The 24,810-nt window shown below is 43.1% G+C and overlaps 1 protein-coding gene across 2 annotated transcripts in view; it reads right to left on the bottom strand.

The window, feature by feature from the left end:
- Positions 1–24,810, bottom strand: part of PLCD3 (phospholipase C delta 3) — a 98,797-nt gene that overhangs the window by 38,504 nt on the left and 35,483 nt on the right. The window contains exons 2-5 of one of the 2 annotated variants that reach the window (XM_082271781.1): positions 14,629–14,787; positions 12,545–12,773; positions 9,798–9,927; positions 3,638–3,863 (exon numbers count right to left, since the gene is read on the bottom strand). In XM_082271781.1, coding sequence (XP_082127907.1) covers positions 3,638–3,863; positions 9,798–9,927; positions 12,545–12,773; positions 14,629–14,787 — 744 coding nt within the window. Of the gene's footprint in view, positions 1–3,637; positions 3,864–9,797; positions 9,933–12,544; positions 12,774–14,628; positions 14,788–24,810 lie in introns of both variants that reach the window. The other variant, XM_082271780.1, reaches the window with a different exon arrangement.

Here is a 24,810-nt window from a genome sequence, read left to right as displayed (position 1 = left end):
TCACACGTACAAACACAGACTAGGCCCCGATTACAATTTTTTGTACCCTAAAGGCAGGATGAGGATGAGGAGTTCGGAACAGGAGGCAAACTGAAGCACCCTGCAATCCTCGGCGGTGGAAGATGCGCCCCAAAAGATTGGAAGGTGTGTCTCACACGTACCGATACAGACTATGCCGCAATTTAATTCTTTTTACCCCAAAGGGTGTAGATTGAATAGCGGAAAAGAAAATATGATATCAAAAGGTGTATCTATCTCACACGTACAGACCCAGACTAGGCCCCGATTACTATTTTTTGTACCCTAAAGGCAGGATGAGGAGTAGGAGGAGTTCGGAACAGGCAGGAGGCAAACTGAAGCACCCTGCAATCCTCGGCGGTGTAAGATGCGCCCCAAAAATTGGAAAGGTGTATCTCACACGTACCGTTACAGACTATGCCGCAATTTAATTCTTTTTACCCCAAGGGTGTAGATTGAATAGCGGAATAGAAAATATGATATCAAAAGGTGTATCTATCTCACACGTACAGACCCAGACTAGGCCCTGATTACTATTTTTTGTACCCTAAAGGCAGGATAAGGAGTAGGAGGAGTTCGGAACAGGCAGGAGGCAAACTGAAACACCCTGCAATCCTCGGCGGTGTAAAATGCGCCCCAAAAATAGGAAAGGTGTATCTCACACGCACCGATACAGACTATGCCGCAATTTAATTATTTTTACCCCAAGGGTGTAGATTGAATAGCGGAATAGAAAATATGATATCAAAAGGTGTATCTATCTCACACGTACAGACCCAGACTAGGCCCTGATTACTATTTTTTGTACCCTAAAGGCAGGATAAGGAGTAGGAGGAGTTCGAAACAGGCAGGAGGCAAACTGAAGCACCCTGCAATCCTCGGCGGTGTAAGATGTGCCCCAAAAATTGGAAAGGTGTATCTCACACGTACCGATACTGACTATGCCGCAATTTAATTCTTTTTACCCCAAAGGGTGTAGATTGAATAGCGGAATAGAAAATATGATATAAAATTGGTGATTTTTCAATAGCACATGTGAACACAGCAGTGTCTTATGTCAGTCAGCTCTGCTGCAGGCTATGAAGGGAAAAAAAAAGAAAATTCCCCTTTAAGTTTGTAATTTTTAAATAGATTAGTACAGACTATGCCACAATTTAATTTTTTTTAACCCAAAAGGGTGTATATTGAATAGTGGAATAGAAAAAAGTGTATAAAATTGAAAATCACTCAATAGCACATGTGAACACAGCAGTGTCTTATCACAGTCAGCACTGGAGCAAAAAGGCTATGAAGGGGGGAAAAAAAACCCTTTTAACTTGTAGTAAAATAGATCTAAGATGAACGCTGCACACAACTGACTGATAAAAATAGATTTTTTTCTCCCTCCTCCTCAGTGGGCTCAAGTGAGGGCAAAAAGATTGTGTTCACTGCACCACCCCCCACACAGCAAAATCGATGTAGAACACTGACCCTGCCTAATCTCCATCCTCGCCCTAATATGCTCGATAAGATCGTTCACTGCACAACCCCCCACACAGCAAAATCGATGTAGAACACTGACCCTGCCTAATCTCCAGCCTCGCCCTAAAATGCTCTAATAACTCTCCCTGCCTGCACTCCGACCTGTCCCTGCATTCTTTTCGGACACAATTTTTCACAGAATCACTGTCTGTCCCTAATCAGCAGCCAGCACGCATGATGTGTGCTCTGTCCCTAAACTACAGCAGAATGACGCAGCGCGCTGGGGCTCTCGACCTTATAAAAACATGGTCACATGCTTCAGATGGCCTGGCTGGGATGGCTTAAGGCACACCAGTTAAACGCTTGTTGATTGGCTGTTGAAAGCCCGCCATTAAAAGCGCGCCATTACATACAAAACAGGAAATAAAATGACCGAACACGGATTTTAAACCCGAACATACAGTAAAGTTTTCGGGTCCGTGTTCGGGTAACAAAAATCCAATTATTCGGTACGAACACAAATAATACAGTACGTGTTCGCTCAACACTAGTCCTTTTGTATTTATAGTCCCGGAGCTATGTGACACTATGGCTCTCCCAGGTCACAGCAGCTCCATTCATATATGTGACATTAACAAGCAAATATTCGGACCATACTTAGAGCAACTTCAGGCAATTTCAATTGCTGTCAACCAGACTTATCGAAAGTGATTGAAAGAATGAAGGTATCCTTATCATTATAAATTAATCGAAAGGCAAACTTTGATTAACTTTATGAAGTGAAATACAGGAGGTAGACACAATAATGTGAACACCAATAATATAGGGCTTGATGTTATTTGTGTAGGCCAGTGGTCTCCAAACTGTGGCCCGGTGCTGGATGTAGCCCTTTGCTTGCCTTTATCCGGCACTTGGGGAACATTTTTTCTTTCCACTGATAAAAGACACTATTCCTCCCACTGACACCAACAATGGGGCAATATTCCTGCCACTGACATCAACAATAGGACACTACAGTATTTCTCCCAATGAAGCCGACAATGGGCACTATTCCTCAAACTGACACCAAGGATAGGGCACTATTCCTCCCACTGAAACCAACGATGGGGTGTTTTTCCTCCCACCGACACCAATGATGGGGCACTATTCCTCCCACTGACACCAACTTTGGGGCACTATTCCTTCCACTGACTCCAATTATCGGGCACTATTCCTCACACTGACACCAAGGATGGGGCAATATTTCTCCCACTGACACCAATGATAGGGCACTATTCCTCTCACTAACACCAACGATGGGGCACTATTCCTCCCACTGACACCAACAATAGGGCAATATTCCTGCTACGGAAATCAACAATGGGGCACTACAGTATTTCTCCCAATGAAGCCAATGATGGGGCACTATTCCTCCCACTGACACCAACAATGGAACACTATTCCTCAAACTGACACCAAAGATGGGGCACTATACCTCAAACTGACACCAGTGATGGGGCACTATACCTCAAACTGACACCAGTGATGGGGCACTATTCCCTATATTGACACCAATGATGGGGCACTATTCCTCAAACCGACACCAACGATGGGGCAAGCCCTATGCTTTTCCCTCCTCATCAGGAACCTTTCCCTGCCACTAGTACTGTTCCAACCAAGCATGGTACCTGTCCCTACTCTTCCAACTCGCAAATGTGCATCAAACCTGGGAGCCAGGGTCTTAAATAGGCTCTGCCTAACCCAAGATGGCTGCCAGAGTCACGTTGGTCAGCAGCATCCAATTGGATGCTTCCCCAGTGATCCAGGAAACCATAGAGAAGCTGTGTTCCTCCTGACTTCTTGTCCAACTGCAATGCTGTTGCAGAAGAGTGCAACCTGCAGTGGAGAAAGTAGACTGCACCTGTTTCATAGGTACTATCAAACATGAATTGTGGCCAAACAACACAGAACTACTGCCGCAAACTTCCCATCAGTACTTGGTGTCCACCTTGAAGGCCCTTCTTCCACAAAAATAATACACAGACAACCCTGTAAAAACCCATATCTATTGAGGAACTAAAGCAATTCCGTTATTAATTATTCTTTACTATGAAGTATATTGGAAAAGAACAATAGACAATGGTTGACCGCTAATAATTGATACATCACCCGACCTTACCTTTCTCATTCAGCTCATACTTGTGAATAATCTCCCGGGCCCTTTCTAAGGTGGCTTCTTCCCCCTGATGGTGCAGGAACTCCTGTAACTCCTCTGCAGACAAAACCCGATCCTCACCGGAATACTGGTGAAATATTTCTTCCAGCTCCTGTCGGTACATGAGCTGAGTACAGAACTCTTCGATTTCATGGTCCTCCAGCCTGTCTGTGTTGGAGCGGTCACATTTCTGTACAAAGGGATACAAGATCATCCAAAAGAATTAGGATCTCCTCTAGTGGGTATTAAACTCTTAAGGAAGCAGAACCTGAACATCTATCCTTGAGGCCCCATTGACAGAGGACACGTGACCGGGTATGCAGCACAGTGACCATCCACTGGAGGAAGCTTGGATTATCAAACCTTGCTTTTGTAGTATTAAAGCAGAACAAAACTAATTGATTTACCAGTTAAAGAAAACAGTTACCTTCCTGGTAACTGCTGGGAATGTAACTGTCAAACCCTATAATGGTTGGGGTCATAACTGATCACATATGGAGCATCATGGGAGTTGAAGATAAAAGAGAGGCCAAGATGGCAGCTTCCTTTGGTGAAAACAATAGGAGAATTTGGTTCCACTTTAACATGGTAATAAATCCCTAAAGCCCCGTACACACGTACCGATTGTCGGCCGTAAATATTCGGCCGCCGAACGATCGGCCGATTATCGGCTTGTTAGTATGATGCTTCCGACAACCGACATCGACTTTTCGGCCGAACAGAATCGGGTGTGCAGGCATTAAAATTTTTGTTGGCCAACACCAGAACGGCCGATTGTTCGCCAGTCAGTACAAAATTCGGCCGACAAACCGCCGATTAGCAAGACTGGGCATGCTCAGAAAAGAAAAACACACGGAAAGTTAACCATCACATGACATCACTTCTGCAGTCGGCTGTTGTTGGCTGACAAAATTCGTGTGCAGTCTTCTGCAGTTTTCAGCCGACAGGACAGCACCGGACAAAAGACGGTCGATCGTTCGGCCAACATTCGGGACATGTGTACGGGGCTTTAAGCTCAAAAGATTTAAACAATTTGAGTCCGCCGTGTTCAAGCGATAGAGCCTCCAGCAAAGTATTGATCTTTGACACACTTAGGGGTATATTGGATGCTTAGTCCCACCCTGCGCTCAATGGTTCCTTCCACTGGCCCCTATGTCACTACTGTAATGACGTGGATACGGGATGAAGGAACAATAAGTTCCAGGGGAGACAGGCATTCAACACTTCCGGGAAGTGTAACAGATGTCAAATCTAAAGGCTCTATCATTTGAATATGGTGGACTAAATATTCACCAATCTTCTATTGAAGGGACATTTCTATGGAGTTTTTTTTGGGAAGTCGCTTTACAGCTGGTTGCACACCTCACCATGAGCCTTTTCACATGTTTTTCAGTGTGTTATCAACAATCATTTGTTTTCATGTGCCCCCATTGTCATCAATAGGCCCTATAACCTGTAACACATTAAGGGCTCTTTCACACGGTCCGCCTCCGTAGGCAGATCCGTGCTGCTCAGCGGGGATTGATCCGCCGATCCCCGCTGAGCCGGCGGATGACAGCTCCGTCTCCGCTTGCAGTGCGGAGAGGGAGGTGTCACAGCCCCCGCTGCTCTTTATGGGGGATCGGATGAGAGCGGACCGCCTGTCCACTCTCATCCGATCCGATCCCCAGGACGGATGGAAAATAGGGTTTCCATCCGTCCGGATTTCACGGACAGGATCGGATGCGGATGGCAGCGGGTGTCAGCGGACATGTCTCCGCTGACATCCGCTGCTCCATAGGGCTGAATGGGCATCCGATCAGATCCGCCTAAAAAACTGACAGGCGGATCTGATCGTAACGCCCGTGTGAAAGAGCCCTAAAGTAATACAACGTGTCAGTGCATCGCACAGATGTAATCTTCTTCATAAACTATCCAGCGGGGTTAAAGATTGTGCAACGAGCAATGATTTTGTGCAAAGTGCATTAACCCATAACAACCAATCAGATTTCACTAACTGTAGCAAAAAAAAGTTTGATTGGCTGCTATGGATTAAGGCACGTAGCTTTGTTTTTTGCCCTACTGAATAATCCTGTGGCTTGCATTTCAGCTGCCTCTGGCAGGGGCTCAAGCATTGCACAGTAAATGGGTGTGTGCCACTCGCTGACTCTAATTTTAGTCATCCTTTTTTGCCAAAACAACCACAGGCCAAGGCAGATACAGAGTATAATTCTACAGCGGAGGGCAAGGGAAGCCCAGCAACTGCTAACCCTGAAATAAGATAAAGTGAGAGACCCATAATAGAGACAGGGTGGGCACCACCCAGCATGGGTCTAATAATATATTATTACAGGACGGGAGGCTGAGGAATGCATTAGCTGTACTAGCCTACACTGAAAATGCATCTCATGTTTTTATTTCTTGCTGTCACAAAATCTGCTTATCTTATACATAAATCCTGTTACCAGTGTGACTTATATATTTTATGGCATTTTTGGAGCAGGAACAGGTAGAGATGGTGGAATAAATTTACATTGCAAGGGTCAGTGCCAGCTCAGGTTTCCTCTGGAAGCTAACGCAGTACAAAACTCTGCATGTCCTTATCCATATCATATCCATACACTAGAACTTATATCTGGAGAACAGTGATGTCAAATCTATCTACTCTCACTTATATCTGGAGAGTGGTGATGTCATATCCATACACTATAACTTATATCTGGAGAGTAGTGATCTATTAACGTGACCAGATTTTTTAAATTAAATCTGGGGATATATTTTTTTTTATTGGCAAATGGCACAGGACTGCATAATACACAGATCGCTGGGTACAGGACTGCATAATACACAGATCGCTGGGTACAGGACTGCATAATACACAGATCCATGGGTACAGGACTGCATAATACACAGAGCGCTGGCCACATGACTACATAATACACAGAGCTCTGGGCGCAGCACTACATAATGCACAGAGCGCTGGGCACAAGACTGCATAATACACAGAGCGCTGGGCAAAGGACTACATAATACATAGAGCGCTGGGTTCAGAACTACATAATACACAGAGCGCTGGGCACAGGACTACTTAATACACAGAGTGCTGGGCAAAGGACTGCATAATACACAGAGCGCTTTGTTCAGAACTACATAATACACAGAGCGCTGGGTACAGGACTGCATAATATACAGGGTGTTAGGCATAGATCACAGGGTTCAGAGGTTTGCTATGCACTTCTGCCCCCACATCCATAGCTCACCTCTGCACCCTTCTCTCACAGATTACCTCTGCAGCCACCTCTTAGCCCTTCACCCACAACAGCTAAACTCTCCATCTCTCCATGCAGCTGCATCAGCTCTGACCCCTGCTCACCCACTGCCCTCATCTGTGTACAAACAGACCCCCTCCTCCGTCCCCATCTGATAACCCCTCGGTCTCACCCCTCCACACAGTCAATTTTTGGCTTTGCTTCTCCTCCACTGAACAGCAGCAGGAGCGGCAGTGAGATCGTCCAGCAGGAGGCATCAGCATCCGAGTCACCAGGCTGTTTCTTAACCAGCATGGGATGCCCTGTCTACGTTAATCCGGCCCTGAATTAGGTGGACAAAACTGGGGACAGACTTGGTCCAGGGACAGTGTCCTCAGTCCGGGGACGTCTGGTCACCCTGTGATATATCCAAATAGTATAACTTATATCTGGAGAGTGGTGATATATCCATATACTATAACTCATATCTGGAGAGAAGTGATATATCCATATACTATAATTTCTATCTGGAGAGCAGTAGTGTCAAAACTAGAGATCGAACGATTATCGGCAACACCGATATTTCGGGGCCGATATGCACTTTCCCCGATACTGTATGTAGGAATCGGCCTTTTGATTTGCCAATATTGCCGATATTTAGGGAAAGTGCTTGTACCAGGGTGATGCCTGCAGCTAGAGGCATCACCCCGGTACCGGTGTCCATAGCCGACGGTCAGCTGACCTGTAATAACAACTGATGTGGCTGAGAAGCCGCTTGGCTGTCATTACAAGGAGCGGGAGGGGATGTCCCCCCCCTCCCGCCGCCTTCCGCGGCTCGCCCCGGGTCTCCCGTCCTACCCGGGCATCCTACCTCCACCGCCGCCGTCGCCGCCCAAGAGAAGACCCGGGTCTCCGGAAGTGATGTCATGACATCACTTCCCGGTACTTGGCGCAGATTTAAAAAAAAACTGACAGCATTCAAAACAGCCAAACTTGGCGTTTTGAATGCTTTTCGGTGCTGAGGAGGGGTTTGGGGTCTTTTAGACCCCCAGATCCCCCCACAAGGAGTACCTGTAAAAAAAATAAAATAAATACATTTTTTTTTACATGTGTGAAAATATCGGGAGATATCAGCCGATACCGATATCTGATGACCAAAATATCGGTATCGGCATTAAAAAAACAATATCGGTCGATCACTAGTCAAAACTATACACTATAACTTATATATGGAGAGCGGAGATATCATATCCATACACTATCATTTATATCTGGAGAGTAGTGATGTCAACCCCCCATGCTAAAACTTATATCTGGAGAGTGGCTATGATATATCTATACATTATAACGTATATTCAGAGAACAGTGATGTCACACCCATACACTATACCTGTTTTTTGGAGAGCAGTGATGTAATGATTTATATTTGGAGAGTGGTGATGTCACACCCATACACAATCAATTATAGCTGGAGATTGGTGATGTTCTATCCTCACACCATAACCTATATTTGGAAAATGCCACACCCTAAACACACCACATCATAAATTACTGCAAATCCAGGGAGTGGTGATGTCACATCCAAATATTATAACTTACATCTGGATAGTGATTATTTCACACTTATACACCATAACTCATATCCAGGGAGAAGTCACGTCACACTTATACACTATAACATATTTGGAGGCAATGTCACACCCAGACACTATGGGGTTGATTTACTAAAACTGGAGAGTGCAAAATCAGGTGCAGCCCTGCATAGAAACCAATCAGCTTCCAGGTGTAGCACTGTCCCCATAGGGCTTGCTGTGTGTTGACTTCTTAGGCCTCCCTCTGATTACCTGCAGAAAGTTGCTGGGGGTTTTTCACATATCCCTCCTTACTCCCGTTTGCTCGTTATTCAAAGAACAGTCCAGGGTATTTGGTTTTGTATTTATTGTGGAATTTGGATGGGAGAAGGGAATAGTGGGATACTCCAACTGAACTTTTTACAGTAGATAAGGACAACTCTCACTTGGCCTCACCAGATTACTTGTGGAAGCAGACACAATGCTTTTACCATATTGTCAGTTGTATGGAAGAATTAAGTGTTCTTGCTCTCTCTAGCAACAGACTTGATGCAACTACTTTATCTTCAGGACACTCCCTAGAATCCCCGTGACTGACACCCGTCCACTGACTCTTCCTCTTGAAGGGTTGGCCCTCACAGGACAGGCCCCATGACACCTATCTGTACTCACAGTAGGCAGAATCAGATCCTTCCTGGCGTCTCCCTTCTAGTCAGCTCTGCTTGCCTTCTGGGTTCGGCTTCTCTGACTTTCAGGCCCTCAGGTCAATCACCCAAGGCCACATGGCAACTTCTACAGAGGAGGCGCAGCCGCCCCCTCCCTCTGGGACCCTGCTCTCCAGCTGAAGACCCCGAGCACATGTGCCCCTGACATTTATATAGTCACACGGCATGCAATGAGGTACTTTCCTTTGCCAATTGCCAGGGCTGTAACAATGCCTGTGCCCTCACTTGTCAGGTTTCCTCCCACTGTCCGATATGCCTCTCTATTGGACCAGTATGAAACATTCAGACAAGTTGAGCTGCACCTGAGCACCATGAGCAGACCCTATAAATAGATCCTGCTCCCTGGTATGCAGAGAGCACTCTAAGTTTACTTGACAATCTTCCTAGTAAGCATAAAGACACAAAAACTATACTCTCTTCTAGCACCTACCTAGGAGGGTGCTACACAGGTTTTATTGTCAAGCCTAATTGAACAAGTTAGAAGCTGATTGGCTTCCAGATGTGCATGGGTTTTGGTAAATCTCCCCCTATAACTTATATTCAGAGAGTGGTGATGTCACAACTATAAACCATAACTTATAGAGGAGGACACTTATGTCACCTTAAAGAGCGTGTAGGCGTAGATGTCATTCATATCAATGTTGATCATCCTCAGCATGTCCTTCACTTCTTGAAAACTCATCTTCTCATCTCCATCTCTGTCCGCCTGATGCAGATAATCTCGGATCCAAATATACTTCAGTCAAGGAACACAATGCAGAGAGAATGGAAGAAAACATGGGCAGACATTCATTTAGGAGATGCAGCTGTGTGTCCTAATGTGTTACTTACATGTTCCTTTCAGGTAGCAGCACAGGAATGATCACAGTAGCATTGTGTGGGATGGCATACCCTCGTGGATAAACTATTACCACATCTATTCTCAGTGGCAGGCCACCCAACATGTAACAAATTTGGCCATCCATGTTGATGGTCAAATCTGACAGATATGGACCATCCAGACTGGTGCACCCTGCACACATCTTTTAGGAGACAATAGAGATGTTCTTTCAAGAATCAATATGGCCCAATAAAGTTCACATCTTCCAGTGTGTTCCATACATGCACTAATTATTATGCAGAGAAAGTACAAAATCTATCTAGATAACCTGCATGTTCATTAAAGCGGAACTCCAGGTAAATATAAAAGGTACAATCTAATGCAGCTCTGTATTTATTAAACAACACACAAAGTTTATTTTAAATGCAAGCGGTGTAAGTAGCGGAATTTGACTTTCAACCCCTTGTACAACAGAGCTCAGACTGGGAAAACAGCACATGAGACCAATTAGTTTGTGTGCTGACCTGCAAGTAGGGAGTGACAAGACCTGCAAGTGTTACTGAACTATAGCAGAGAAAAATAAGGTTCCATGCCCTACCAGACAAGGCTATGCTATGTTAAAGAGCTGTATAAATCTCAGAAATGGATGGACAGAAGTATAAATTCTTTGGCAAGTAAGGCAGCTCCCTTATACAGTATATATTTTATCTGTGCATTTAGTCATTTGCCTGAAGTTCTGCTTACAGTAAACCTGTGGAAAAGAAACTTCCATCACACCAGCACTAAACAGTGAAGAGCAGCCATAGAATTGCAAAACATAGATTTCATTATTTTCATGTGCATGATGGGAGCCCCCAAACCCAGGGTGCTGAATTTACAAACAGCAACCTCCTGCAGCAATATTAAGCATACATTGATGAGTGGTAATGGATGCAGCAGCTTCACTGCAATATCTTCTGGAGTCATTAAATATACTGTATGTCTCTACAGGGATCACTGCCCTCTTTGATAAATGCAGCTGCCCATACTGACACTTTGCTTATTACCAGATGCACCAAGATCACCCCCCGATTAAGAAAGACAGAATCTGAAAACAATAATCCACAACTGTACCCAGAGGTAAGCTTGCGTATTAATTCTCATAGATAGAAGCCCAGGTTATGCTATTATTAATACAGATCATTACTTCCTTTTTGGATATTACATCCTGTATTTGAACAAAACACTGTAAATCCTTTGTTAGAACTTCTGTATATAGTCCTACAGAACAGACCACAAGGGCTTCTATAACCAAGTCGTCTGTGACATGTGTGAATGCAGTTTGAATGTTTTTCCTCCTTGGCAGTATTAACCAGTTCATTGCAGTTCAGCTGATACAGTCCATTGGTAATTTTAGCCTTTGCCAGTGAGATATCCCCTTTTGTGATAGCACAACTGTTGTCTTTGGAAGTTTACTACATTGCCTTGTTTTGTGAGTTTCTTCACTGACAAAAGCTTAGTTTTAAGAGCAGGGACGTAGAGGACATTTTTCACAGATATATTTTTGGTGGGAAATAGGACAGTAAAGATAACTGTCCCCTAATCTATCTGATTCCATTATTTTCCCATTAGCTGTTGATAAAAAAAAACTGTTGTCATTTCAGTCATTTTGTTCACTTCATGTGGGTTTTGATTCCCATACAAGTCTATTGGAATACAAAACCTGCTTGAAGCAGATCAAACGCAGTTATGAAGAAGGTCAACCACAGGTCAGATGCACCAGTCAATGATTTCTAAATTATACCAGAAACATCTCCAAATGATATCAAACCGCCGCCATCAACATAAACCCAAAACTTAGTGATACAGGCCTTAAATCAAACCTGTTTTTTGCCAGTGCAGGAGAAAAGTAAAAGGCTCTCTTTAATGCCCCTGCCCCTAGCAGCACATACTCCCTTTCCCCTACTCCCCTGCCCCCCCCCCTCCATTTATTTGGCAGAAGTATAGAAATACACAGTACCTACAGGTATGGGGAAGCAAGTGACTCGCTCCATGTGACAGGATTCAACCAATCACCAAGCACTAGTAAAGTCACATGGGGCAAGGCATAGCACATGTTCACTTTAAACTCCACATTGGCTTGTGGAGCGATTATATACAGTATAACAGATTTTAAACTAAACTGAAACTTTTCCTTAAATAATATAAACAGGAAAAAAGTAAGTAGACACACAACCTGTGTAAAAAAGATATTAATTATTGTTTTCCATAATGACTGTGAGAAGCTCTGCTGCACCAAGCTGGCTTAAAGTGAACCTATCACAAGGAAACAACCATTTCCTAAATGTTTGTAACGTGGCTGTCATGCTGACCCACTCAACTAAGCATTTCTATACCCATTCTAGACCAGTGAAGGTACTAAATACCGAGGGTCAACATGGGACCCCGGAAACTAGTATTTTCAGAAAGAGGGCTTAGCAATAGTAGTTTCTACCTACTTCTCCTATGACAGTGTTTTTTATGGTTTCCATTAATTTTTTTAAGGATATTGGACTAACTTCTCCCGCTGGCTCATGGCTATGGCTCTTTCCATAAGTTTCCGCAGCCCCTGGATCCAACATTGAGCTTCTTGTTCACTACTAGCGGCAAGGTCCAGGTTTCTTCTCCTCCCCATAAAGGAGATACTGAAACAGCAGTTCTCTGGGAAGCGGCGGCCATTTCTTCGTAGCCCTTCTGACTGATGCCCTTCGCGAACAGACTCGATGTGTAAGATGGAGACTGTGGAATAGAACAGAGGAATAAGCAGATGAGAACATTGAAAATGTGTACACAGGATACAAATTAAGCGGGCACAGAAAGAATATACGACAGAAAAGTTGGTGACAGAAACAAACTATCAGTAAGAATACAGAATTCAAACTTGTATCAAACTAGTTGATCAATAGGATATTTCAGTAGGAGAAGGACCACTTTAATATTAAACCTTAATTCTTCTATAAAAGTGGTCTCCAAACTGCAGCCCGGGGGCCTTTGCTTGCTTTTATTTAACCCTGATACCAACAATGGGGCATAATTTCCCCCACAGAGACCGGAGAAGGGGCATAACTCTTCTCAATGACACCAAGGATGGGGCACCATTCCTCCAAATGACACCAACAATTGGGTAAAACGACACCAATGATGGGCCACAATTCCTCCCACTGACACCAATGAAGGAGCACAACTCTTCCCACTGACACCAACAATGGGGCAAAATTCCTTCCAATGACAGCAACAATTGGCCCAATGACACCAACAATGACGCACAATTCCTCCCACTGACACCAATGATGGAGCGCAACCTTTTCTACTCCCAATAGCCACAGTCTGCCCCCCCCCCCCCCCAAATTCTGAGGGACAGTAAACTGGATCACTGTTTAGATAGTTTGGAGACCTCTGCTCTATAATCTCAACATATTAAATTTCTAGCATGATCTTTACATTTTAGAGACTTAAATTCTGATTTGAGCTGGTGAACTGTAAAAGGATATTAATAATGTAACTTTGAGTAAGGCCTCTTTCACACGGGCGTTCCGTATGTCCGTATATCACCCATCCGTTTGCGGGTGATATACGGACATAATGCATGTCAATGGCATTGCGGATGTCAGCAGATGACCATCCGCTGACATCCTATTTGCGTCCTTTCAGTTCTGTTCCGTTTTTTAGAACGGAACAGAACCCTATTTTACTTCCGTTTAAAAAACCGAAAGGACGCAAAATCGAATGTCAGCGGTGTCATCCACTGACATCCGCAATGCCTATAGACATACATTATGTCTGTATATCATCCGCAAACGGATGGGATGATATGCGGACATACGGACCGGATGACACAAGTGTCATCCGTGTCCGTAAAAAGAAAAAAAAAAGTGCCGGAGCGGATCACAATACGGTCCGCTCTGTGTGAAAGAGGCCTTAAGGTTATATTGTTTCTAGAATGATGGCAATAGTGTAAATCCCCCAAAACACTTGACTCTGGTTCTGTTTTATATCTTGTTTATGACAGCCCTTGTTTAATGACCCTATCCAATTTTTGTTGTCCTTATCGCTGCAGCTACATGAAACAGCATAACTATGCCTAAAATGATTGTCACTTTAAAAAAAAAAGAAAAAGCTGCCAGTAGATATAAAGTACAGGCCCCTAGACGTACCTGGAAATACCTGCAACAGCTCTCATTCCCTTCAACTAGAGCTGCATGCCAACTATTGTGAATGAGCTAAGCTCTGGCATTTCCAGGTCGTGTTGGAGCTTGCCTACTCCCTCCCATTCCTATTATTCCATTATTATAACAAGCTGCCTCATTGGCCAATAGGAATATGTGTGAGGCCGAAGGTTGGAAACCTGTTCATTCAGAATGAAAGTGTTGCCCAAAGCTGCCAATCAGAAGTTATCAGTTCTAAATCTGCAACAGAAAAAGTGAAAACTGCAATCTGATTAGTTGTCATGGACACGCCTCCTGTTTGTCTGTTCTACCCATGAGGATCACAGTCTTGAATTTCTATTTTTTTTCCAAATGAAACCACATATTGGGATAATCAGAACACATGATACAACATTGATTATACATTGCCTCTGTCAGTAGGTACTCACAGATCTGCTTGGAGCGAGCCTTTTTTGCTCGGCTCTGGTACCAGATGGTCATACCGTCAGATTCAAGCCGGTAAAGTCTTTGCTGTCGCCATCCTGGCTTTATTTTCCATAGCTGGGTGCCATTAAGCATGATGTTCACATCTTCATCATCAGACAAGGCTGAAAAGAAGAAGACATTACTTGAAGAACAAGGCTTCCATATGTTCACCTGTATTTTACCTAGTTGAATGCTAAAATTTTAGCTTAAAACCCAATCCTAGAATACTTTGCACTGAATTAGTACAGGGCAGAGAAGGAATAGCTGTTTTAAAGAGAAAGGATGCATGGCAGGTAAAACAACTCACATGTATTTAGGTAGCCTCTGTATTCAGATCTTTGCTTGGAGTTCACTTTTATTAACGGAGATTATGCATTTACAGAAAATGCATAACAGCTGCCAATAAAATGGTGCTGACTTTATCAGTCCACCTTACCTCTCCTACTGGACAAGCTGTGACTCAGATCTGTATGTTTGGTTAAAGATTTCTCTCAGACCACAAAGCGTCTAATTCACTACAAACAGTTTACAGAGCGATAACGCAAATGGATATGAGAGCCACCTGGGAAACCACACAAGCCTGGAGAAAGCAAGGATCTGAAAACACAAACAAGTTAATGAAGAGTGTCCAGAAAGGGAGGGATGGTGTGACTGATGTATGCTGGTCCCTGCATTGAAAGGGGGCATGTACGCTGGTCACTGCATTGAAAGGGGGCATATACCATCTCCTGTACCATGACCTGTGACATGCCTGTACCATGACCTGTGCCATGCCTATACCATATCTGTGCCATGCCTATACCATCACTTGTGCCATGACCTGTGCCATGCCCTTACCATGACCTGTGCCATGCCTATACCATCTCCTGTACCATGACCTGTGCCATGCCTGTACCATGACCTGTGCCATGCCTATACCATCACCTGTGCCATGCCTGTACCATGACCTCAAAGTCACGCAATTTTTTACTGCGTTTTTTGACGCGAATCAATACCTATTACATTTTTCTTTTTGCGCCCCCCCAAAAAAAAATTTTGAGCACCAGCCGCCACTGAACTGATCAGATTTTTGAAGATTTTGGCCTAAACATTTAAGGGCAGGTTGGGATTCCCTTATAATGGGAACAAGGGGTGAGCAAAGCCAAAAATACAGCACATAGCTCCGGTCAATAGAGTCCTTGGACGATATAAGAAGTTGTCAGGGAAATGCTGAAAATCTATTTTTTTGTGGACTTAAGCTGTTAATAGCTCTAGCCTGGGTAGCTGGGTTAAGTTTTGGCCTGGCTGGCTGGGTGAAATTCTGGCCTGGTTGCCTAGGCTGACTTGGCTAACTGGCTGGTTGCATTGAGTTCTGGCCTGGCTGGCTGGCTGGGCTGAGTTCTGACCTGCCTTGTTCGGATGAATTCTCCCTGGCTGAGTTCTGGCTTGGCTGGCGGAGCTGAGTTCTGGCTTGGCTGGCTGGGCTGATTTCTGGCTTGGCTGGCTGGGCTGAGTTCTAGCTTGGCTGGCTGGGCTGAGTTCTGGCCAAGCTGGCTGGGCTGAGTTCTGGCCAAGCTGGCTGGGCTGAGTTCTGGCCAAGCTGGCTGGGTTGAGTTCTGGCCTAGCTGGCTGGGCTGAGCTCTGACTTGGCTGGCTGGGCTGAGCTTTGGCCTGGCTAGCTGTCTGACTGCGTTGAGTTGTGGCCTGACTGGCTGGGTTGAGTTGAGTCATTTATTACTACTACTTGTTCTGGTGCTTCTTTTTGTGATCCTTCACGCTCCTGTGTCACATACAGGCTGCTGAGATAGATGGCTGCAAGAGGAGGATCACCGGGAGCAGTGCTAGAACAAGTAGCAATAATATCTTGCAGCTGCCCCCCTGCACCACTGCATATAAGGTGAGGAAGTACTTCTGAGGAGGGTCAGTACGGTGGGGGGAGGATTAATTATGTGTTTTTTCATGCACACTACATTAGTTATTACTGACCTCTGCATTGCCATTCATTGACCATAAGGAAGAAAGGGTAACAATGTAGTGGATAATTTCACAGTCATCCAACCAGTGGAAGTGGTCGATCATGACTTTTATTGGCAGAATCAAGAGGAAAGAAATAAAATAAGGAAAATGAGACGAGGGAACGTATGTGGCTACCAAAATGTGTACCATTTCAACAGTACATGGACAATATTCTGGTTTTTGCCTGGATATATACTTTTAATAGATAAGGAAAATGAAGTAATATTTTCATCAAATCAGTCCTGTTGGACAGTCCAAGCAAGTATAGTAAAAGTCATCACATACTGTACATTTTTAACCATTTGACTTACGTTAACACCCCCCCCCCCACACACACACAAATACGTAGTTCTAAATATCCCATGGTCAGAATGTCCATGAAAGCAGAACAGGGTTATCCTAATATACATATTGAGCAATTCTTATAGGGACTACTGGATACAACTTCAAGAGTAGTTTATAATTAGGTTCAGAAGCAAATGTATTAATAGACCTCCTTCCTTGCATGTGGTTTTCTTGATCTGCTTCCACTTCCAACCCAGTACCCAAATAAGATTTCAATTTTAAATTGTAATCTATCAACATGCCAGGTAAATGAATGCAGGAAGTAACTGGGAAATCAGACCAGAAGCATGAGGGTCATTTAGATAAGTATATTCAAAATTGGTATTCTATATTGTCTTTGTTTAATATGCCCAGTTCAAATAGACATTGTTAACTTTCTCGTCCAAGGCAAAGGGACATTGTCTCCTGAAAGCTGATTCCACCCCCAGCAAGGTATACTCACCAATTTGTACTCCCTCACAATCTGCAGAGTTTCCAGGTATAGCAGTGCAGGGCTTACAGGTATTGGGAAGCATGCAACTTCCCTATGTGCCAGTGGTTTGGCCCAAGCGGGTAATTGCTGGGCCTGAACACTGTCACATGGAGCTAATCAGTGATGTCACCCACCTACGTAAGATCTGATACCATCTGCCACTGGAATTTACTTAGAATAAAGTGTTTTTTTTTTTTTTAAATTAAATGGATCCCAGGTGGTTTATTACATAATGTGATATTATGCCGCATACTAGCACATTATGACAGACTTACCTGTCAAACTAAGCCCTCCAGCGCTGACCTGTCACTGCTTCTGGCGCTTCCATCTTCGCCTGGTCTTGTGTTTGTGCTCTATGACTGCTTGAACGGCCAGGCTGCCATGACGTCACTTTTGTGCATGTGTGCGGGACGGGAGTCAGAATTACGACACAGTGTTCTCTGCAATCAAAGCACAGACAATAGGGGTTGATTTACTAAAACTGGAGAGTGCAATATCTGGTGCAGCTCTGCATAGTAGCCAATCAGCTTCTAACTTCAGCTTGTTCATATAAGCTTTAAAAAAAACTTGGAAGCTGATAGGTTTCTATGCACAGCTGCACCAAATTCTGTACTCTCCAGTTTTAGTAAATCATCCCAGTGTGTCCCAATGCAGAGGTAACTGCGTATGTATGAGTGACATCATCAGCTAGAGCCGACATCTAAATCTACTAAACAGCGCAGCTTAAGAAGATTTTAAAGGTGCTTTCAGGGAAGACAAATTTAAAGCTTTAATATGGGGGGGGGGGTATGCAAAAGTTGGTTCTAGTACCGATTTAAGCTCTTTTCAGTCTTTCCTTAGCTCCACAGTTGACAAAAGCCTGTTTGCAGAGCTTACCAGCGCAAGCTAAAACACCCATGAACAAGTTAAAGCAGCGACTTCATCCCTTACTTCCTCTATCCTGTAGATGGCTTTATACCAGGTTTCGATCAGAGAGTCTGAAAGGAAACAGCTTCTGCTGTCCTCTCTCTTTATAAACCTCATAGTGCTCCGGAAACCAGTGCCATGGGTGTGCCCTCTTTATTAAATGTTTATCTATAAAACAAAGATATATCTGGTAAAAACAGGTATAAACCACCAGTTAAAAATGTATAAGCTTAAAAAAAAAATTGACACATTAACTTCAAGATTATGTCCAGGCCTTCATTTTTTTTTTTAAGATTTACTATATGTGTAAAGAGATCAGCTTAAAATAAAAAAACTTAATCAAAGCATATTTAGGTTGCAGTTCTATATGTTTATGGGAGCAGCCATTTTTATTCATTACATGGAGGTGGGGAGAGAGTCCTCTGTAACAGATAAGCACTGATTTGAAATATTCCTCTGCACCACTCTTTAGATATAAGATAATGCTAGCATAGGTATGGGTGCCTGCAGTACAGACAGGCTTTTGATGGAGGTGGATGCTGCCTGTGTGAACACTCTGGCCTCAGTGCTACCCTCACCTTGTCTCCACCACTGCCATCTGAGGCAACCTCCTACACTAGCCTCATTGGTCTTATAGTTACACCCTCTGACACCCTCACAAACCATGTATTTATATATACACTATATTACGAAAAGAATTGGGACGCCTGCCTTTACATCCACGTGAACTTTATTGGCATCCCAGTCTTAGTCCGTAGGGTTCGATATTGAGTTGGCCCATCCTTTGCAGCTATAACAGCTTCTACTCTTCAGGGAAGGCTGTCCACAAGATTTAGAAGTGTGTCTATGGGAATGTTTGACCATTCTTCCAGAAGCGCATTTGTGTGGTTAGGCATTGATGTTGGAGATAAGACCTGGCTCGAAGTCTCCATTCTAATTCATCCCGAAGGTGTTCTAGACTCAGGGCAGGCCAGTCAAGTTCCTCCATCCCAAACTTGCTCATCCATGTCTTTATGGACCTTGCTTTGTGCATTGGTGCGCAGTCATGTTGGAACAGGAAGGGGCCATCCACAAACTGTTCCCACAAATTTGGGAGCATGAAATTGTCCAAATCATCTTGCTATGCTAACACCTTAAGAGTTCCCTTCACTGGAACTAAGGGGCCAAGCCCAACCCCTGAAAAACAACCCCACACCATAATCCCTCCTCCACCAAATGATTTGGACAAGTGCACAAAGCAAGGTCCATTAAAGTCATGGATGAGCGAATTTGGGGTAAAATAACTTGACTGGCCTAACCAGAGTCCTGACCACAGCCCGATAGAATGCCTTTGGGATGAATTAGAGCGGAGACTGCGAGCCAGGCTTTCTCTCCAAAATCAGTGCCTAACCTCACAAATGCACTTCTGGAAGAATGGTCAAGAATTTCCATAGACACTCCTAAACTATATGGACAGCCTTCCCAGAAGAGTTGAAGCTGTTATAGCTGCAAAGGGTGGGCCAACTCAATATTGAACCCTACGGACTAAGACTGGGATGCTATTAAAGTTCATGTGCGTGTAAAGGCAGGCGTCCCAATACTTTTGGTAATATAATGTATATAGTCAAACCATTTTACTATATCATGCTGATATTGAAAGCATGCCACCATCATAGGATCTAATTCTCGTTCAGACTTGTTCATCTAGGTCGCACAGTAGGAGGAAATATGCCTGCACACACGTGGTTAGAATCAGGCATCAGTCTACCATTAAGCAGGGCAAAGGGTTGCAGATTTTCTACAATTATAATAGAAATTGTGTTATATTTCCATCTTTGATACAAGCTTCTTAGCTACTGCCCTACATACTAAGAAATACTATATCTAATCTCCTAAATTTTCACCTATAATCCCCAATGCTAACCAGTGCCACTTGACGCAGAGTCCTCCAATCACCCTGCATAACCCGGCACAAATCCTCTAGGCTTGCCAAGTCCCTGAATACCTTTGACCCACTAATTGGTAAAGCATGGGGGCTGCCACTGCAGGCCTCCTTCTGAAAATTCTAGATGCCTAACTATGTTAGGTTTCAGTCACAGTCCTAGGAACACACGTGTCCGAAAAATGTCAGAATTCCTTATCCCTATACTTGTTCTGGGTCACCAACTCAGCATTGAAGATAACAGAATAAAAGAGAGATGGAAGCGCACACCGAAAGCTCATAAATGGGGTAGTAGCGTGCTGCCACCTAGTGATAGAAATTAGGCAATTACAGGGTGCAGCTGCTGCAATCACCAAATGTGTTCCCACATCCGCAATAAATCAATACTAAACTGTGTGATCGTGCTGCCTCTAAATCAAGGTAAAAATAATAACTAGAAAGTAATAAAAAAAATGACTAAATAGGTAAGTGTTTATAGATATAAAGTGCCAGTGCAAATTAGATCCGTAAACAAACATATAATGCAAAAAAGGCCAATGCGATAAATAATAAAGCTTCTTATAGATTGTGCAATCAAAAAAGTCTCTACTTGATAAGGTGCTTCATAGAGATGACACCACGGTGTAAGTGTAAAACAATATTAAAACAGCGCTACCAGGTAAATAAAAATAAATATAAAGTGCACTAAAGTTCTCTAAAATATTAATAGAAAAAGTGCATCAATGCTGGCAAAAATATATATAAGCTCATGAATTCACATAAATGAATGCAAATAAAGTGCCACATACATGATTGAGGTGCAAAAAAATATGCAATAAATATAAAGTGCCAAAATGTGCAAATAAGTGCAAAACAAATATTGATATAGATAGAGTGCAGTCCAAAAAAAGTTAAATAGTCCACTTATATGTAAAGTGCTGAATATCGTGCTCCACACAAAAAAAGGTGCTCAGTGCTTCCAAGGAACCATCTTGGGGATCCACTCACCAGACTTAGAAAAATCAAGAGCTTTATGTATTACAAGCAAAACCTCCAGATTAGCCTCCAGCCTCAGAAACAGGATGCTGCAAAGCCTTGGTGTCCCCCAGGATAATAATGGGAAAAAGTCTCCAAAGAACCTTCAAATGCCTCCAAGATACCTTTACACATAGGGTCTCAGACAAAAGAAGGGGAAGGAGCCAAGAATAGTGAAGCCCGTAGGGTAATTTTATTGTAAAAAGGTACAAAACATTACTCACAAACATACGAATTTTCTTAGCATGTAATAACGATCGGTAGTCGCCATCAGCCGATACACTTCCGGGTACGCTGCCGGCATGCGTTCCACGGTGGTTTGCGGAAGTGACGTGGTATGACGTGTAGCTAACAGGAAATTACGTCAACACGTTTCGCCCGCCTATCTTGGGCGTCATCAAGGACATCAAGGATTCTTGTCCCTCCTGTAGTTTTCTGCAGGCAGCCTGTAGTGGGTGGGACCTGCCAGGCCCCTCCCACAGTTCTGCTCTCTGCACAGACTATGTACAGCACAGTGATGATGCCACTGTTACTTTTTACAAGGTTTTAAGTGAGTTTGCAAAATTATTATTTTTTTTTTAACGCAAAATGAATTTATATTCTTTTTAGCTATTGAGGAATATATTTAAATTTTTTATTTTTTTTTGTGCTTGGAGTTCAGTTTTAACTATGCCTTTGCTGGCCCTGGAAAAGACAGGGTTAAAGATGTTTCCTAAGCGCTGCGTGCACATCGATTTCTGGAAAGAATTTACATAGGAAAAGGATGGATCTGCTCCTCTTACCTCCTTTGTTAATTAAACATTTGCTGACTAAAGAGAATGTCATTTTGCTAAGTGGAATGTCTAATTAAACATTCTCAAGTACTTTGTTTTTTTGTTTAGAGCGTGCGGTAACGGGGGGCAGGAAGCTGGATTATACAAAAAGGAAAAGTAGTTGTCTAAACTAACAGTATATAAAAAAAAATTCCAGATGGGACATCATGTTCAGTGATAATCTGAATAACCTCAGGCTGCAGACACCCCGACTGATTCATAGGGGGGGGAAGCAACTTTGAGCAATGATCAATGTAGTCCCATAAGACTGGAGGCTGCAATATCTGAACAGTGCACAAACTTCCAAGCTTAGGGCCTATTCACAACGGTGCATGGCTTGCAGTAATTTGTGATAAAATATGTTATGTACCATAGGATACCACCACATGCAATAACACACAAATCTAAGTGCAATGCGTTGCAGTGCCCTTCATTTTGAATAGCGCCAGAGTTGTATAAAGTACTCGAAACCCATACTTGAGTAAAAGTACAAGTGCTCAATCAAAAAGTGACTTGAGTAGAAGTACTAAAGTATTCAACATTTTTTGTACTTAAGTATTGCAAGTAGTTTTTTTAAAAATTTTGCTACTCAAGTACTGAAAGTAAAAGTACCAGTAGTTTTGAAAAAAAAAATGCTACTCAAGTACTGAAAGTAAAAGTACAAGTACTGTGTTATGTAGTTATTAAAGAAAGAAGTAAAAAGTTTGAACATCATATTGTTTTTTATTATTTCAAATGCAGCTTTTATTTATACATACAGTAGCATTTTTTTTCCGTATGCGCTGATAATACACATGTTTTGAGCTTCATGAAACCTGCCATCTACTGTTCTGGCAGTGGTCATTTTTATAATAGTAACGAGTAACTATGCAGCACAAAAAAACAATAATGGAGTAGAAGTATTGAAATCATCGAAAAAATGTAGTGAAGTAAAAGTGGAAGTAGGAGAAAAAAATTCTACTCTAGGAAAGTACAGATACCGCCTTTCGGTACTTAAGTACAGTAGTGAAGTAGTTCTACTTAGTTACTATACATCTCTGAATAGCGCACTAATATCCCTAAGCAGTGCACCAATATGACCTTGCATTTCAGCACCCTGTGACATAGAGTTGTGAATGCCTGGGCTGAAAAATCTTGCACTTACTCTACAAAGTGAACAGCCTTTGATAAATAAAACTCTTATCTCTCTAATGGGCTTGGAGACTGCAAGAAAAGCACATTTTCTTAGAGCGGCAAATCCGTCAGGGTTTTATTCCTCTCTATGTCTTTCTATCCCAGTGACACCTGGTCCTTCTTTATGCCTCGGTGTCACTGGGACAGGAAGTGGGGAAGATCTTCATAGTAGAGACAAGGAGATCAATAAAAGGTCAACAGAATTCCTTTCTCTTTAGGTGGCCGTAGACGGATCGAAATTTGGCCTGTTCAGCAGGGTCGTCTAAAATTTGATCCATGTGATCAACATGTATAAATACATAAGGGGTCCATATAGTGAACTTGGTGCTGAGTTATTCACTTTAACCACTTCTGGACTGGAAGGATTTACCCCCTTAATGACCAGGCCATTTTTTGCGATTTGGCACTGCGTTACTTTAACAGACAATTGCACGGTCGTGCGACGATGTACCCATATAAAATTGTGTCCTTTTTTCCCACAAATAGAGCTTTCTTTTGGTGGTATTTGATCACCTGTACGATTTTAATTTTTTGCGCTATAAACAAAAAAGAAGCGACAATTCTGAAAAAAAAAAATATAAAAAGTTTTACTTTTGCTATATATCATTCCCTATAAAAAATTAAAAATCAAATTTTTTCTTTATTTTAGGCCAATTTTATTCTGCCACATATTTTTGGTAAAAAAAAATCCCAATAAGCGTATTTTGATTGGTTTGCGCAAAAGTTATCGCGTCTACAAACTAGGGGAAAGATTTATGTCATATATATATATATATATATTTTTTTTTTACTAGTAGCGACATTGTGGCGGACAGATTGGACACCTAACTGACATTTCTGACACTTTTTGGGGGGGGGGGGGGCAGTGACATTACTACAGTAATCAGTGCTAAAATATATGCACTGTTACTGTAATAATGACACTGGAAGGGAAGGGGTTAATTTAGAGGTGATCAAAGGGTTAAGTGTGAGCCTAGGGGGTGTTTTCTAACTGTATGGGGGAGGGACTTGTGGAATCAACACATAGACCTGTGATCCTATATAGGAGGATCACAGGCTCTCTGTGTTTATTCCAGAGAGAACAACGGTCTTCTGTGTTTACAACAGCAGACTGTTGTTCTCTCTTTACGGGGAGTGATCGCGGGTGCCCGGCGGCAATCGCGGCCACCGGCTCCGTGCATCGGCTTCCTCGCTGGAGAGTGGGCACGCTCCCGCAAACTGCCGTACAGGTGCGGTGATTCACAGGAACCTGTCAAACCTGCCGCCATATATTGGCAAGTGGTTAAGGTCATCACAGAGGACAAGGGGGCACTTTTTATGTCTAGAGGAAAAGAGATTTTGTCTCCAAATATGGAAAGGTTTCTTCACCGTAAGAGCTGTGAAAATGTGGAATAGACTCCCTCCAGAGGCGGTTCCGGCCAGCTCAGTAAATTGCTTTAAAAAAGGCCTGGATCCTGGGTGTACATAATATAAATGGGTACTAATATTTATAGGTAAAGTTGATCCA

The sequence above is a fragment of the Pelophylax lessonae genome (assembly GCF_965119305.1).
Source record: "Pelophylax lessonae genome assembly, chromosome: 11".
NCBI lineage: Eukaryota > Metazoa > Chordata > Amphibia > Anura > Ranidae > Pelophylax > Pelophylax lessonae.
The sequence above is the reverse complement of the archived record's forward strand: the minus strand, read 5'-3'. Positions and strand labels throughout refer to the sequence as shown.